This window comes from Dama dama, chromosome 32 (assembly GCF_033118175.1).
Source record: "Dama dama isolate Ldn47 chromosome 32, ASM3311817v1, whole genome shotgun sequence".
Taxonomy (NCBI): domain Eukaryota; kingdom Metazoa; phylum Chordata; class Mammalia; order Artiodactyla; family Cervidae; genus Dama; species Dama dama.
This window is the reverse complement of record NC_083712.1, coordinates 42,359,660-42,375,261: the sequence shown is the minus strand read 5'-3', so window position 1 is coordinate 42,375,261 and position 15,602 is coordinate 42,359,660. Positions and strand designations below refer to the sequence as shown.

The 15,602-nt window shown below is 51.9% G+C and overlaps 1 protein-coding gene across 1 annotated transcript in view; it reads left to right on the top strand.

Moving 5' to 3' along the window:
• The window catches only part of ANK1 (ankyrin 1), a 109,418-nt gene that overhangs the window by 23,379 nt on the left and 70,437 nt on the right, over positions 1-15,602 (top strand). Inside the window, exons 3-9 of the mRNA XM_061134437.1 lie at positions 6,624-6,722; positions 11,611-11,709; positions 12,220-12,318; positions 13,278-13,463; positions 14,488-14,586; positions 14,997-15,095; positions 15,372-15,470. Of these exons, the coding sequence (XP_060990420.1) occupies positions 6,624-6,722; positions 11,611-11,709; positions 12,220-12,318; positions 13,278-13,463; positions 14,488-14,586; positions 14,997-15,095; positions 15,372-15,470 (780 nt within the window). The remainder of the gene's footprint in view (positions 1-6,623; positions 6,723-11,610; positions 11,710-12,219; positions 12,319-13,277; positions 13,464-14,487; positions 14,587-14,996; positions 15,096-15,371; positions 15,471-15,602) is intronic.

The following is a 15,602-nucleotide window of genomic DNA, read 5'->3' as shown; positions in this document are numbered from 1 at the left end:
CTTGGTGATGAGAAATTTCTTCAACAGGCCCAAGAGTAGACTGAACTCAGCTGAGAAAAGAATCAAAGAACGTGATGATCAGTCTACAGAAATGATCGAAACTGAAGCAAAGGAGAGGAAAAGAGTAATGAAAGAAAAACAGCAGAGCAGGCAGGGGCTGTGGGACAAAATCAGTTGGTCTAACGTGTGTCGGTGGAGACCCAGAAGCAAGTGTCCTTAAGAAGAGGAATTTGGCAGGCTGGCGTTTGCCTGAGAAAGTCATGTGTTAAAAAAAATGGCCACAAGTAGCTACTGCTTTGCTCCTCGGCTTCTAATTTAGCGGAACCTTTTCCTCTAATATCCCGCCATCTCCTTCTTGTTTATCTTCTACACCCAGTTATTTGAGTGAAGAAATAGATGATTTCTCCCCCACAATCCCCCTCGATAGCCTGTCTGCTATTCGGCATGGAGTGGAGTCATTGTCGGGTTAGCTGGACCAGCTGAAAAGGTTCAAGGAAGACTCAGCAGCCTTTACCTATAGCCAACTTCCTGGCAAATAGATGGGGAAACAATGGAAAGAGTGAGAGACTTTATTTTTTTGGGTTCCAAAATCACTGCAGATGGTGACTGTAGTCATGAAATTAAAAGATGCTTACTCCTTGGAAGAAAAGATATGACCACAGCATATTAAAAAGCAGCGACATTACTTTGCGAACAAAGTTCCATCTAGTCAAAGCTATGGCTTTTCCAGTACTCATGTATAGATGTGAGAGTTGGACTATAAAGAAAGCTGAGCACTGAAGAATTGATGCTTTTGAACTGTGGTGTTAGAGAAGACTCTTGAGAGTCCCTTGGACGGCAAGGAGATCAAACCAGTCAATCCTTAAAGAAATCAGCCCTGAATGTTCATTGGAAGGACTGATGCTGAAGCTGAAACTCCAGTAATTTGGCCGCCTGATGTGAATAACTGACTCATTAGAAAAGACCCTGATGCTGGGAAAGATTGAAGGTGGGAGGAGAAGGGGATGACAGAGGATGAGATGGTTGGATGGCATCACTGACTCGATGGATGTGAGTTTGAGCAAGCTCTGAGAGTTGGCGATGGACAGGGAAGCCTGGCATGCTTGCAGTCCATGGGGTTGCAGAGTTGGACATGACTGAGTGACTGAACTGAACGACTTGAACCTCAATTTAACTCCAATACAGCACACAGATCCTGATTTTAACTCTGTCCATAGTTAAAGCTAAGAACAAGAAGCTCCCAGAATTTGCACCCTCCCCATCTTTGGATTTGAGCAATAACAAATCTGCTGAAAGAAACAGGTAGGATGAAATGAGGTGTTTATTCATAAAAAAAACTCTTGAAATACTGAAAGGAGTCTCCTATACAAACTAGCTGTGCCTCTAAAGAGTCTATTGCACAACCTTCTTCGTGAACATCTGTGGTGAACGCATTTTCAGGCTTGCAGTGACTTCAGCTGCTGGAGGTGAACGGTCATCCACCCACTGAGGCCACCTACTGAAGAAGACTTGCTGCAGTGGGTCTGGGGGTTTGTGCACCCCTTGTATTCAGCTGCTTCACAGAAGAAAGAGGAGGGCACTTGATGAGACTGGCTGGGGACAAGGTTTCTAGCATCTGAGCTCATGGGTTTGGAATTCGAATGCACCTTGCCGTTGTCAATGGACTTGCACCCCTGACTGTGTGCAGACTGCCCTGAAAAGACCTCCGTGAAGCTTTCTGACCCCCTAACCAAGCAACTCCTTTCTCGTCTGTGCTACGTGGTGTCCTATACCTGCATTGGGGGTGTTTTTCACATGACTTCGCATTTGTCTATGCATCTCTTTTCTCTATAAAACTGAGTCCTTCGAGACTCAGGGTTTGTGTTTCAGGCCTCCCTAGCATGGTGCCACGCACGGAATAGGTCCTCAGTAAACGTCTGCTGAAGCAGATGAAGTGTGTGCTCGGCCTGAAGCGACTGTAGCTGGGACAGGAGTTTGTCGCAGCCGTGACCTGTGTGATTTTACTCTGCGCAAAACTCTGGAGCCTTTTTGCATACTTGTAGCTGTGCCACGTGGGGCTTACCCTGGGCTCCTGGTGAGGGCGTTGGATTCAGATCATCCCAGAAATGGACTTGAAAGTACCTTAGGGTGACTGTGTTAGAAACGATCAAAGACAAGGTGAGAAAAATGAAGCCATCAAGAAGATATCTTTGAACCAGGAGCTGAGGTGGAAGCTGAGTAAAGCTATTGGAGACGCGGATCTATTTAGGCCATCCCTTGTCTTCTGCCAGAGTGCAGCTTCGGGAGGGGCATGTGATTTAAGGAGGAAGCAGAGGGGCTTCCCTGGGACCAGGGCAGTGAATGAGTAAAATCCTGGGGACCATCTACAGCAGTCGTGGCCAGCCCCACAGGGATGCTTACGGTGACTGGGAAGTCCCTCTAGGCTGCCTGGTAATCACAAAGGGAAACTGTGCTTTCATCATCTATGAAAAGAAACAGTAGTTCCTCAGGTTGAAAAGAAACAAAAACCCAAACCCTCTCTTCTGGGGAATCCGGGTTAGCTCTGTCTGTGGCAGTGCCCTAGAAAGGCTGTGTGACTTGAGCCAGTCATTTGACCACTCTGGGCCTCCGTTTCCTCAGCATCCAGGGATCTCCAGCATCCTGCTGGCCACCAGCCTTCTCCGGGCAGACAGCATGCTGACCCTGTGGCTCCAAACAGCAGGGACAGTCACCCTGGGGCTTTAGCAGCAAACATGAGTGTTTTCCTTCTAGACTTGCCACTTCCCCAGCTTTGAGGCATATTCAGGGCCAGTAACTGCCCGCAGAAGGTGACTGCAACCCACAGCACTGCTGAAACTCAAGCAGTCAACACACACACAGACACGCACACACACACATGCACACACACAACCACAGCCGAGACCCCTGCAGTGAGCAGACTGCGATTCCCACGGCCACACGCGCCATCCTGAGTACCCACGTAACCACAAGTTGCCTGCGCTCAGCACCCCAAACCTTCCAGACTAGGTGGCTGTTGGGTGTGTAGACGGGATTGCAGATCACAGTGCTGGGGAGGGAGGGGGTCTTCTGCTGTGCAGACCCACCCCAGTACTGGGTCAGGATGCAAAGCTGGAGAGAGTGGCTCCTGGGGCCACTAGCAGGTCACCTGACAAATCGCTTTTCTGTAAGTTTGTGTTTCGCAAAGTGATTTGAACGGGGCTGGTGTGCTTCAACCCCAAGCTCTTCCTCCTCCCCCAGATTCCTCTAGTAACAAACTGCTCTCTGACTCTCAACTAGTCTCTCCCTTTCTGTGACCCAAACTGGCTCTGACCTGGCTTCTGTCTGATCAACCCATTCACACTGGGGTGTGAATAATTCACAGTTTTGGACCCTCTCTATCATGCTATCCAAAATCTGCAAGAGGAAGAAATCTCATGGAGATTTTCAGGCATGCATTTGCCAGAGGAAATGGACTTCCCAGCTGGCGCTAGTAGTAAAGAACCTGCCTGCCAATGCAGGAGATGTGAGACGCGGGTTCGATCCCTGGGTTGGGAAGATTCTCTGGAGGAGGACCTGGCAACCCACTCCAGTATTCTTGGAGAATCCCATGGACAGAGGGGCCTGGCGGCCTACAGTCCATGTGGTTGCAAAGAGTCGGACATGACTGAAGCAACTTAGCAAGCACGCAAGAGGAAAAATTGCCTGGGCTCTCAGATCACCCACCTCCCACCCCTTCCACATCCCTGCCCCCACCAGCAAGGCTGGCTGTGCTGATGGGCAAAGATTTGGCCAACTGCACTCTGTTCAGGGTGCAGGGTGGGGCTGATCTAATAGGAAGTAGGTAAGGCTGCCCTCAAGCCTGCTCTCGGCTGTCTTCTGACCCCCAAGGCACCTGTTGTGTTTGCGGCATCCAAGACCCTGATGTACGTCTTTGCTCTCCGGTCCCCTCTCCCGTCGTGAGGCACCTGCGTTGTGTGCCTGCAGTGATCGCTCAGTACTTTCCTCGGTGGTTTTAGCAAAGCAACAGGACCCATCTGTTCACGGGTGGGAACACTACCACTCCCAGGCAGGATATTTGTGCTTTAATTGGAATCTTCTGAAAATGATGCCCGGATGCAAAGTGAGAGTGGATGTTTCGGGACCCCGAGGTGGAGCTGCAGAGGTGTTTGAAGGTGGCTGAGCCAGGGACTCCTCCGCTCTCATCAGCGGGAACCAAGTCCCTCCATCCTGGTGGCGAGGGTCTTTCTTATCGGCCAGAGCCTGAGGTGGCCCTGGGGCAGCCCCTGAAAGGGGACGTGTGAGAACAGGGTTGAGCAGCAGAGGAGACAGGAAGGGGAAAGTGGGAAGAAGGGAGAATTTCTGGTCGGGAAGGAGGTGGGTGGAGATCACTGACTGATGAAAACCATTCTCTATGTGGAGCCAGGATTGCCTTCTCCATTGGAACTGACAGCCATCACGTCATCATTTATCTCTGCTCTGAGTTCAATTTAGGCGCTCAGTTGTGTCAGACTCTTTGCGACCTCATGAACCTCAGCATGCCAGGCCTCCCTGTCCATCACCAACTCCCGGAGCCCACCCAAACTCATGTCTATCAAGTCGGTGATGCCATCCAACCATCTCATCCTCTGTCTTCCCCTTCTCCTCCTGCCTTCAATCTTTCCCAACATCAGCGTCTTTTCAAACGAGTCAGCTCTTCTCATCAGGTGGCCAAAGTATTGGAGTTTCAGCTTCAACATTAGTCCTTCCAGTGAACACTCAGGACTGATTTCCTTTACGATGGACTGGTTGGCTCTCCTTGCAGTCCAAGGGACTTTCAAGAGTCTTCTCCAACAACACAGTTCAAAAGCATCAATTCTTCTGCACTCAGCTTTCTTTATAGTCCAACTCTCACATCCATACATGACTATGCTCTGAGTAGCTCTCTTTGAATTCAGCTTTTGCCAGGAAGTTTCGATGCATCTGTGCAAGGGCAGAAGAATCAGAGGCAGAGGGGGACCACTGGAGCTGTGCTGGCTCCTGACTCTAGGGCCCGGAGGAGCTCCACCAGAGCAGCTGGAGCTTCAACTGCTGACTGAGAGAGAGTTCTGCTTTCGTGGACTGATGGTTGGGCCTGAAAAATGTCAAATGTCTGCTTGTTTTTTTTTCTCTCCCCTAAAATTTAACTGTCAGGCAAGTTTTGGTCCTATTTGAAATGCCATGGTGGCTAAGGGGCTATTTTATTTCATTGAAGTATAGTTGATTTACAATATTGTGTTAGTTTCAGGTATATACCAAAGTGATTCAATTATATATGTGTGTGTGCTAAGTCGCTTCGGTCATGTCTGACTCTTTGTGACCCCATGGACTATAGCCTGCCAGGCTCCTCTGTCCCTGGGATTCTCCAGGCAAGAATACTGGAGTGGGTTGCCATGCCCTCCTTTAGGGGATCTTCCCGACCCAGGGATGGAACCTGCATCTCTTACACCTCCTGCTTTGGCTTGTTGGTTCTTTTTTTTTTTTCCATTTATGTTTATTAGTTGGAGGCTAATTACTTTACAATATTGTAGTGGTTTTTGCCATACATTGACATGAATCGGCCATGGATTTACATGTGTTCCCCTGCTTGCAGGTTTTTTACCACTAGCACCACCTGGGAAGCCCTATATATATATTTACATATATTTTCAGTTTCTTTTCCATAATAGGTTATTACAAGATGTTGAATATAGCCCCATGCTATACATTAAATCCTAGCTGTTTATCCATTTTATGTATAGTAGTTTGTATCTGTTAACCTCACACTCCCAGTTTATCCCTCCCCAACTCCCTCTTTGGTAACCATACATTTATTCTGTGCCTGTGAGTCTATTTGTTTTGGAAAGAGATTCATTTGTATTATTTTTTAGATTTCACATATAAATGATATCATATACTTTTTCTCTCAGACTTATGATATACTCTAGAACTATTTTTTAAATAAATTATTGGCTTTATCTTACTATTCTTATTATTTGGTCACACTGCAAAGGTTGTGTGATTTTAGTTCCCTGACCGGGGATTGAACCCACACCCTCGGCAGTGAAATCAAGAAGCCCTAACAGTTGGACTGCCAGGGAATTCCCGTAAAGGGCTATTTTAATACTAACTCTTCTGTGGAGGAAATCTTATAGCGGGATGATTGGTGGTATTTAGTTTTCAGATGACGTTCTTTCAAAATGCATTATTTTACTAAACATATGTCTAGCTCTACAAATGCTTAGGAGGCCCGGGTGTTGCTGTTTTGCTGTTTCTGGTTGCTGCTGTGAAAATTAACCAGGGGGTTAAAGCTAGACCATCCCAGTTAAGTGGTGCCTGTGCCCAGCCAAGATGTGAATTTCAAGGTTGCTGCTGGTTTTATGAGAGCTTCCCACACTTCACTCACACCCGGGGGGTGGGGGGCTTGTTACCACCCTCTTTCTTTCCATCTGACTCGCTACAGAAACCCTGCTCTGGAGCCGGCCTGGCTCAGTCCTGAGCCTGTGTAGACACCCCTCTGGGGTCCCTCGGGTCTCCCCTTCCATCCCTTTCACTTTCCCTCGGGGGCAGGGGCCTCGGTCCAGCCTCATGGACCGGCAGGACACACAGACCCTCTAACCCCACCCTCCCTGCCTCTCTGCTCTCCACAGAATGGGTTGAATGGCTTGCATCTGGCCTCTAAAGAAGGCCATGTGAAGATGGTGGTTGAACTTCTGCACAAAGAGATCATCCTGGAAACCACAACCAAGGTACGTCTCTTGGGGAGCCAGAGCTTTCCCCTGATATTCACGTATTGCCCCAAACCCTCAAGCCGTAGAAACCAGTCCTTCATGACAGAAACCCAGTCCTGCTTCAGAATTTGTCTCCTTCTTCCAGTCGCTTCCTAGGTCTATGAGCCCCTGAAGTCACTTGGAAAGCACAGCATCCCCTTTCCACAAAAATTCTGGGTGCCTTTTTCCTCATCGCGAGACTATAAATCTAAAAACACAACCCTCTCCCAGGGGCTTCATGCTGTCCCAGGCTGAGAGCACTGGAAGGTCCTTGTGTCCAAATCCTCACTGAGGTGCTTCATACTCTGTGACCTTAAGTGAGCGACTCTACCAGTGAGAGGCCGTAGTTTACTCACATTTAAAATGGAGATTCTGATAGTTAGTTGGAGGATTGGTATGAAAATTAAACATGGTACTATATAGAAAATGTCTACATAGAAAGAAATCAATAAGTATTGGCAACTGTGTCATTTGTGAGGGTTTCGGAAGAATCCACATCCCTCCCATTCATCCTTCTCCAGCAGGTTCTTGATCATTTCGAGAACCTGCTCCTTGATCACTTCCAAACCCGTCTCCTCTCTTTACTCGGTCCGTTGAACAGCAGACAGAGTTCTCTTTTACTCTGAGCACGGCTGACATCACACCTGTCTTAACAGGAGGCTTCCCCCCAAAGCGGTAGATTATAAACACTGGTGACTCAAGTCCAGAAACTACAATCATGAAATGGATGCATTGGTACAGGTTGCAGTGCATTGATACATGTTGCGAAATCCGTTTCACTTCTTATGCATCTTATTTGTGTATTCAGCACCCTTCAGCCAGCATTTAAAGACAAACAACATTAAATCAAAAAGTCGCCTCTGTTTACCGTGTTCAGTACTGTCTCCTCTTCCTCTCCCTTTGTTATGTAAGTCCTGTGGTTTCTCCCCCTTGGCTGGTCCCCTCTCTGTCTTATTTTTCATTTGCTGTTTATTTAACGTGGCCTTGAGCACAGCGCTGATTTGTTTCACACAGCAAGCGTTTTGCTGCCTCGCGAGCTGAGAACAAGAAGAACAACACGTAGAGAACAGACATAATTTATGGTTATGAAGTGAGCTACCAAAATATTATGAAAGTAGAATCATCTCTGAGGTAGAATTCTGTAATTTTCATGTCATTTCCCGAAGGTGAAGAGATCTCACGGGTGAAATAGACTGACTTGCTCTTTCTGAACGTGTACAGGGTGTTGTATTTTCTAACCCCATGACAAATTGAACATTCACTGGAAGGACTGATGCTGAAGCTGAAGCTCCAGTACCTTGACCACCTGATGCAAACAGTTGACTCATTGGAAAAGACCCTGATGCTCGGATAGATTGAGGGCAGGAAGAGAAGGGGACGACAGAGGATGAGATGGTTGGATGGCATCAGTGACTCGATGGGAGTGAATTTGAGCGAGCTCCGGGAGATAGTGGAGGATAGCCTGGTGGGCTACAGTCCTTGGGGTCGCAAAGAGTCAGACACGACTTAGCAACTGGACAGCAAACAAATGACGGATACTGGTCGTCTCCACCTGCTTCTTCTGTGGGTGAAGGGTGCATGGCTCTTTCTCTCCTGATGCTCTCGCCTACCAGCCTGCAAGCACAAGGCCATCTGACCGGCTGTGGGGGCCAGTGCGGCTGTGCCTTCTCTGGCATCCCCCCAGGAGCTGTAGAAACAGTACGCTTCAGCACGTTTACGAGCTCCGAGCTTCCCCCTTTGATTGGTATTTTGCAAGCGAGCACTTGGAGTGTCTTTGTTATTTATAGAAGTGATATAAGCTGGCGTGGTTTCTGAGGGCCCAACAGAGAGAGTTTGAAAAAAAAAGAGTGAAGCTGAAACCGTGGGCAAAGCAAGAATCACAACAGATTGGAGAATTGTAATGGGTCTCGCAAGCAGGAGCAAGATTAAAAAAAGACACGACTGAAAAGCCAAAACCAATATAGATTCCTAAACTGTGCTTAGAAATTTTAAAAGCGTGAAGCAAATGTGTTCCCTGCCTCCCACCTCCACCTCCAGAGGCCAGCTGAGCATCCAGGCTGGTGGTGATGGAACATCGTTGACCCCCACCCCACCCCCACCCTCAGTCAGCACCCACCGCGGTCACCCTCCCTGCCGCGAGCTCTGGGGCTCCCTGGAAATGGAGAAACTGGGTCTTCGAGGATCCAAATATAGCTAAGTAATTTTTCCTGCTGCTTTGAGGGCATGTTCCTTCGTGCCGAGGGAGGGGCAGAGAAAAACCCATCTCCCCGTGACTCTGAACCCGAGGCTGGGGGCCTTCCTCCTGAGCCTTGCAGCATGTGCAAGTGTGTGGAGGGGGGTGGAGGGGGGTCCCTTCCTCTCCTGGGCTGCCCTCGGCCCAGATCCTGAAGATGTCACGGGCTGAGACCCACAGCGGGGCCCCGACAGCCCTCCCTAGCTTTATACAGTTTATACGGTTGGGTTCTGTTACCGTGGGTCAGGCAGGAAGGAGCAGATGGAAAGAAACATTTGACAAACCCCTCCTGAGCTGGCCCGGTGCCTGGCACACACGTGCTCAGCCTGTGCAAATAGATGGAGGGACACAGCGTGCCTCCTTCTAGGTGGGGAGGCCCGGAGGTCCCATCCTGATTCCTAGAGAAGGTTCTGGGGCCCACACCCCTTTCCTCTCGGTACAGGAAGTGAGTCAGACCCAAGTGCCCAGGTCTCTAAATGTAGGCTCTTTGGACTTCTGAGAAAAAAGGATTAATTAGTATCTACATACTCATTTCTGGCTCTTGCTCTCTGATGGACATTTGAGAAAAAAACCCTTTTGCTTATCAAAAGGGAGAAATCGGAAAGACAAGTTCGGGAGGTAACCGGGGGACACTCCTGCCTGAATCACATCACACGGTAGAGACCAGAACCTGAGCCCTGGGGCCCTGGGGCAGCGGTGACACGTGGGGCCCCTCACCCCCCGGGCGCTTGGATTTGGTGCTCAGACTCCCAGGGGAGACACTTGATTCCTAGTGACCGGTCAGTGGCCCCATCGCATGGGCTGAATTTGAAATCCCAGTTTGGTGGGTTTCCCAAGATGGATTAGCAAGTGGCTTAGTTTAGTTAGAAACTAATTATCGTTAAAAACTATATGCTGTAACACCGACTCGATGATGGCATGACCGACTCGATGGACATGAGTTTGAGTAGGCTCTGGGAGTTGGTGATGGGCAGGGAGGCCTGGCGTGCTGCAGTCCATGGGGTCACAAAGAGTCGGATACGGCTGAGCGACTGAACTGAGTTGATATGCCGCCTGTACTAGAAAAAGTGAGGTCATGAGAAATCTCTGCTCCTTAAGTAGCAGAGGGCCAGATGGGTGCAGCTGTGGTCCTTATTTGATGGACGTAGTCAAGTGCCTGCCCCTCCTGGAGCTGGGGTGCCCTTAGAGTCATGTGGGCGAAAGGGACTTCACAGGGAAGCAGGAAGGGGCCAGGCAGGGAGGAGGTGTCCTGGAAACAAAAGACGCCTACAGGACTCGAGCCTGTCCAGAAAGTGCAGTTACACACACCCAGGACGGAGCCAGACAAGAAACCCTGCCTGTCCGCCCACCTTCTCAGAACCGGCCTAGCTTCCTAGTCTCTGCTGTCAGTTCTCAGCTTTTAAAAAGTTTACTTTAACCAGTCCCTCCCATCAGGAAGCTTACAGAAGCCTCAGTCTCCTCCATCAGAGGGCAGACAGAAGAAGCAAGAAAGAACCACAGTCCCACAGTGACTAAAACCAAAGCACATTACAGAAAGTTAATCAGTGTGAAAAAACAGGAAGTTACGCCCCGGCTTTTAGGGACAAGATGAAACCCCAGAAAAACAACTAAATGAAGTGGAGACAGGCAGCCTTCTGAAAAGCTGACTTTGAAACAGCTGTGACCCTCACTTTCGTCTGGCAGTCCTTCTGAGGAAAGAGGACTCTCTCCTCTCCTGCCTGCTGATCTCTGACTCTCTGTATTTTATGATTCATAGTTTTTCTTTGGATTTTCAGTTGCCAGATTTTATTTTGTTTATTCCCCTCCCACACACACACAATTTCGTATTTTTTCTTCTCTTCTACATACATTACATAGTCCGTTTTATTACCTCCCCCACCCCTTTACCTATGTTGACCGGCTTCCCCTGGTGGCTCAGTGGTGAAGAATCCGCCTGTAAGGTAGGAGATGTGGGTTCAATCCCTGGGCTGGGAAGATCCTCTGGAGGAGGGCATGGCAGCCCACTCCAGTATTCTTGCCTGGGAAATCCCATGGACAGAGGAGCCTGGAGGGCTACAGTCCATGGGGTTGTAAAGAGTCGGACACGACTAGGCAACTAAACAACAACAACATAACCCTCCCACTTCCGCCTGATGCTGTACGCTCCTCATGGCCTGCCCGCTCTGGTCCAGCCTCCGGGCGGTGGGTGTTACCGTCTCGGCACACGGTGCTGGCCCTCGGGATCTGCAGCCTCCTTTGTCCCGGAGCTCTGGGCCTCACGGGGCTCCACGCTTCACGGGGCTCCACGCCGTCCTGCAGAGCCGCGGCCTGCAAGGAGCTGGCCGTCCAAGGAGCCGACTTGCCCGGCAGTCCTTCAGCGGGTCTCTGCCGATGACGGGCCCCTGAGCCTGCGGGCTGCAGATCAGCTGAGAAGGAGGTGCTCTTATTCCAGAGCAGTGTTTTTCAGGAGAACAGGAAGCGTTTCCCTCCCCGGGCTTCCGGTGCCGCTCACGAGGTCTGGTGGGTCAGGCACACGAGAGCGTGTTGTGTGCCCCCTGGGGCCATAAAGGAAGCCTGCTGCCCGCCCGGGGCTGGCGCATGTTTCCCCGACCTGCGGCCGGCCCCGGGAACCTCCTGTCCTCCTCTGTGTTGCAGAAGGGGAACACGGCGCTGCACATCGCCGCCCTGGCGGGTCAGGACGAGGTGGTCCGGGAGCTCGTCAACTATGGCGCCAACGTCAACGCCCAGTCGCAGGTGATGCTCGGGCCCCTGGGGGCTGGTGGGGCTGCCCGTCTGCTTCACCCCGGAGAGTGGAGGGGGGGACGGCGTACACTCACTGTGTGGCCGAGTCCGGGTGTGATCAGGTGTCTCCAAGCACTTTCTTGCCTTTTCCTGCTTCAGTGGGCATTCTGAGCACGGTGGGCAGGGTCATTGTGGACCCTGTTCCTGGAGTTGAATAATGTGTCTTGTTTAGCTGTATGTATGTATGTATGTATGTAGCTCGTCTATGTATGGAGGGTCATTGTGGCGGGGTGGGGGGGCGAGGGTCGCCCCACCTGGTGGCCTTTTGCAGTAACCTCGATATGTCAACTGCAGAGTGTCCTGAGTTTTGACAGCTGGAGACTCAGGTGGGGATGTTGCCCCAGGGCTGGGTGGAAACAGGATGTCAGAAGAGCAGTCCTTCAGTTTGCAGGATTTTGCACTGGTTTTAGCACCGGGCATGGACGTGGCTGGCTTCCAATGGCTTTTCCTCTTGGTTTACAGAAAGGCTTTACCCCCCTGTACATGGCAGCACAAGAGAATCACTTGGAGGTGGTTAAATTTTTGCTGGAAAATGGAGCTAATCAGAATGTAGCCACAGAAGTAAGTACCTTGAGAAGATGTGGCCTCATGGCTGAACATGTCTTGGGTGGAGGACAGGGTCATGGGGGCATGGATTCCTGGGACAGGGCTTGGGATTCATCCTCTGTCGTGCTGAGCATCCAGGGCACTGTCAGACCCTGCAGGGGGCTGAGAGACAGTCATGGCTGTTGTGGGATGCCCAGACACATACCAGAGAAATGACTGCAGGGATGAATCTGTCATTCCCACTGTGGCCAACACTGGAGGCTGCAGGGGTGGGGGGCATGCCTGTGTGTGGGTGACAGGTGTGCCTCGGACCTTTACAAGAAGTATAAAGATCTTGCTCCGAGCCCACAAACACCCTTGGACAAGTCGCTTGACCCTGAGTTTTGTCACTGGTGAAATGACGGAATCGGAGTAGATGAAACCAAAGCTTCTCTTGACTCTTAGCATCAGACGACGCAATGATTAGATGGCTGTTTTCGTTCTGCTTCTCCAGTTCAGGGGGCCCTGTGCCCCTGTACACACCGAGGAGATTAATAACAGTAGCTCAGAATTGAAACCTCGGTGCCTGCTGTGGTTTCCAGCATTTGGTAGGTGTTCAGAAATATTTGTGAAATGAATGAAGGCCTGATTGTCGGCCATCCATTCAGGGCCCTGTCCTGACACTGGGTCATGACATGCGAGGGAGGGAGGCAGAGAGACAGGGCAGTAAAGCGCCCAGTAAAAGCGCTCGGAACAAGTCATAAAGGAACAATTAGCCAAGTGCTAAAGGAAAGTTATCACACATGCTGTGAGATGGCAGAGAATGAAAGTGGAGCCAAGGAGGGCATTAGGGAGGAGGCAGCGTCTGACGTGGAGGAGGGAGGTGCTCCCAGGCCGAGGGCAAGGGCCCTGAGCTTGAAGGCACGTGTCCCGCCCCGAGGACCGGAGCGGTCAGGATGGTGGGTGCACATGGGTCTCTCCTCTGCCCCGGCCAGGACGGCTTCACCCCGCTGGCCGTGGCCCTGCAGCAGGGCCACGAGAACGTGGTGGCACACCTCATCAACTATGGCACGAAGGGCAAGGTGCGCCTGCCCGCCCTGCACATCGCGGCCCGCAACGACGACACGCGGACGGCCGCTGTACTGCTGCAGAACGACCCCAACCCCGACGTGCTTTCCAAGGTGAGGCTCCCGGCGGGGCTGGGAGCACCCTGGGGCCCCCCGGTCGGGAAGCCTTGGGGGCCCCACGCGTTCCCCGCCAGTTCCCCGGAACCAGCCCAGACCAGAGAAGCCCCAGTGTGCACCCCGAGCAAGCCCCGCCACGCCCACCATTCCCAGCAGCCACACAAGCGCCCCACTTTAAATCCCCGGGTAACGCCGAGAAAACACGTGCTGGGGCGTTCAGAGCAGCATCCCAGAGAGACAGGAGGGGCGTCTGACCAGAGTAGGGCTTTGGAATCCAGCCCCTCACCCCAGGTGGTGTGTTAGAATTGTATTCCAGCTCTTTCCCCGGCCATCCCCTGGTAGAGGGAGGTGGGGATCCCCACACGGAGAGGGGACCCTGGAGGGGCTCCCAGGGGCCTGGCCAGCCCACCATCTGCCCACGCTGTTTGGTGTGCATACCGTCTATAAGTTTAGGCTGTCAGTGTCTCCCTCCCAGGGGAGATGATATATTTGCACCAAATCAATCACGAAGCAACCCCCCAACCCCCGATGTAGAGGTCATGGGGTTCCATCTGGATAACTCTACCTGGGTTATTTAGTTGTGGGGCAAAGTTAGGAACAGAATAATGGCAATTGACACACCAAAGATCAGAGGTCTGCCTTGTCCACCCAGCTAAGTCATCGCAGCCCTTTGGGGGCTGAAACGGTCCCGAGGATTAAAGTCATAACCCCATAATGCTTCTCTCATTCATGAAAATCTCTTCAAAAGTAGCGTTCAGAGGATTGGGCCCCATCTGCAGGGCTGGAGGTGACCCTGGTCTGTGGTTTGTCCACGTGAACCCAGAGACTGGGCGCCCCCCCTACAGGCAGCACCTCACTTTTGGATGTAACTTGCTGTGGGATGTCTGATGACCCCTTCGGTCCAAATCTGCCCACCTGTGGGGTCCTCTGGTCCTGCCAGCTTTTCAGAGCCTGGGCTGATCCTAGGTAGAAATGACAATACATGGTAGTACAATGCTGCTTGTCCTCTATTGTGCCCCAGACGGGATTCACCCCCCTCCACATCGCAGCTCATTACGAGAACCTCAACGTAGCCCAGCTGCTCCTCAACCGCGGAGCCAGCGTCAACTTCACACCCCAGGTGAGGCTCTTGGGGCCAGGGGCGGGGGAGGAGGGCAGGATGCCCACACACGTGCGGCAACTGAGAGTCTAGAATCTAGTGCCCCCACCTCTCGTGGCACCGGGGACATCCTCGCAGGGCGGGTGGGACAGCCTGGAGTCTATTAAGGCTCCCGGCAGGTGGGTTTCTAAGAGGTTGCAGCCCGTGTTGTTGACTCCCTGGGAGACCCAGCCTGGCCAGCTTGCAGTGATGAACCACGATGCTGGCCTGTCCTTAGAGGCTTGGAAAGCTTTCTTAGGCGAGAAGAGCCCTAGCAGTGGGCTCAGGCTGGCTGCCTGTCTTGGGGTGGGGGCACGGGATTGCGGGGTGAGGGGCAGCTGCCCCTCCCCCCAAGGAGGATGCGCGTCCTGACAATCTGTCCCTCCTTCCAGAACGGCATCACGCCACTGCACATAGCCTCCCGCAGGGGGAACGTGATCATGGTGCGGCTCCTGCTAGACCGCGGGGCCCAGATAGAAACAAGGACCAAGGTGGGTGCCAGCAAGCTGCACAGTGAGGCCAGGGGAGGGAGTGCTACCTGCTGGGGCCCCACTCCAAAAGGTGGGCTCTCTGTGACCAGCGGGGAAAGGGCGTCCAGCCTCTAGAGCAGCCCGCAGGGGCAGCCGGAGATCGGACTGCTCCGTCGAGCCAATCCTTAAGGACTCGATGTGCCCCTTCAGCTGGGATGATGCCGCGTGCAGGCTGTCCTCTCCCCAGCAGCTTCTGATGGGCGCCTCTGGGGCTTTCTCTTTTTGATCCTTTTAAAGGATGAACTGACACCTCTCCACTGTGCAGCTCGGAATGGGCACCTGCGAATCTCAGAGATCCTGCTGGACCACGGGGCACCCATCCAAGCCAAAACCAAGGTGTGGGCTTCCTTCCTGCGAGGAGCAGCTTTTAGGCAGGGCTCCAGGTCAGGCCGATGCGGAGTAGAATCCCACTTCTGAGAAACAGACAGGCTAATACTGCTAACTTAGCCATTGTATGCAATGTTGACC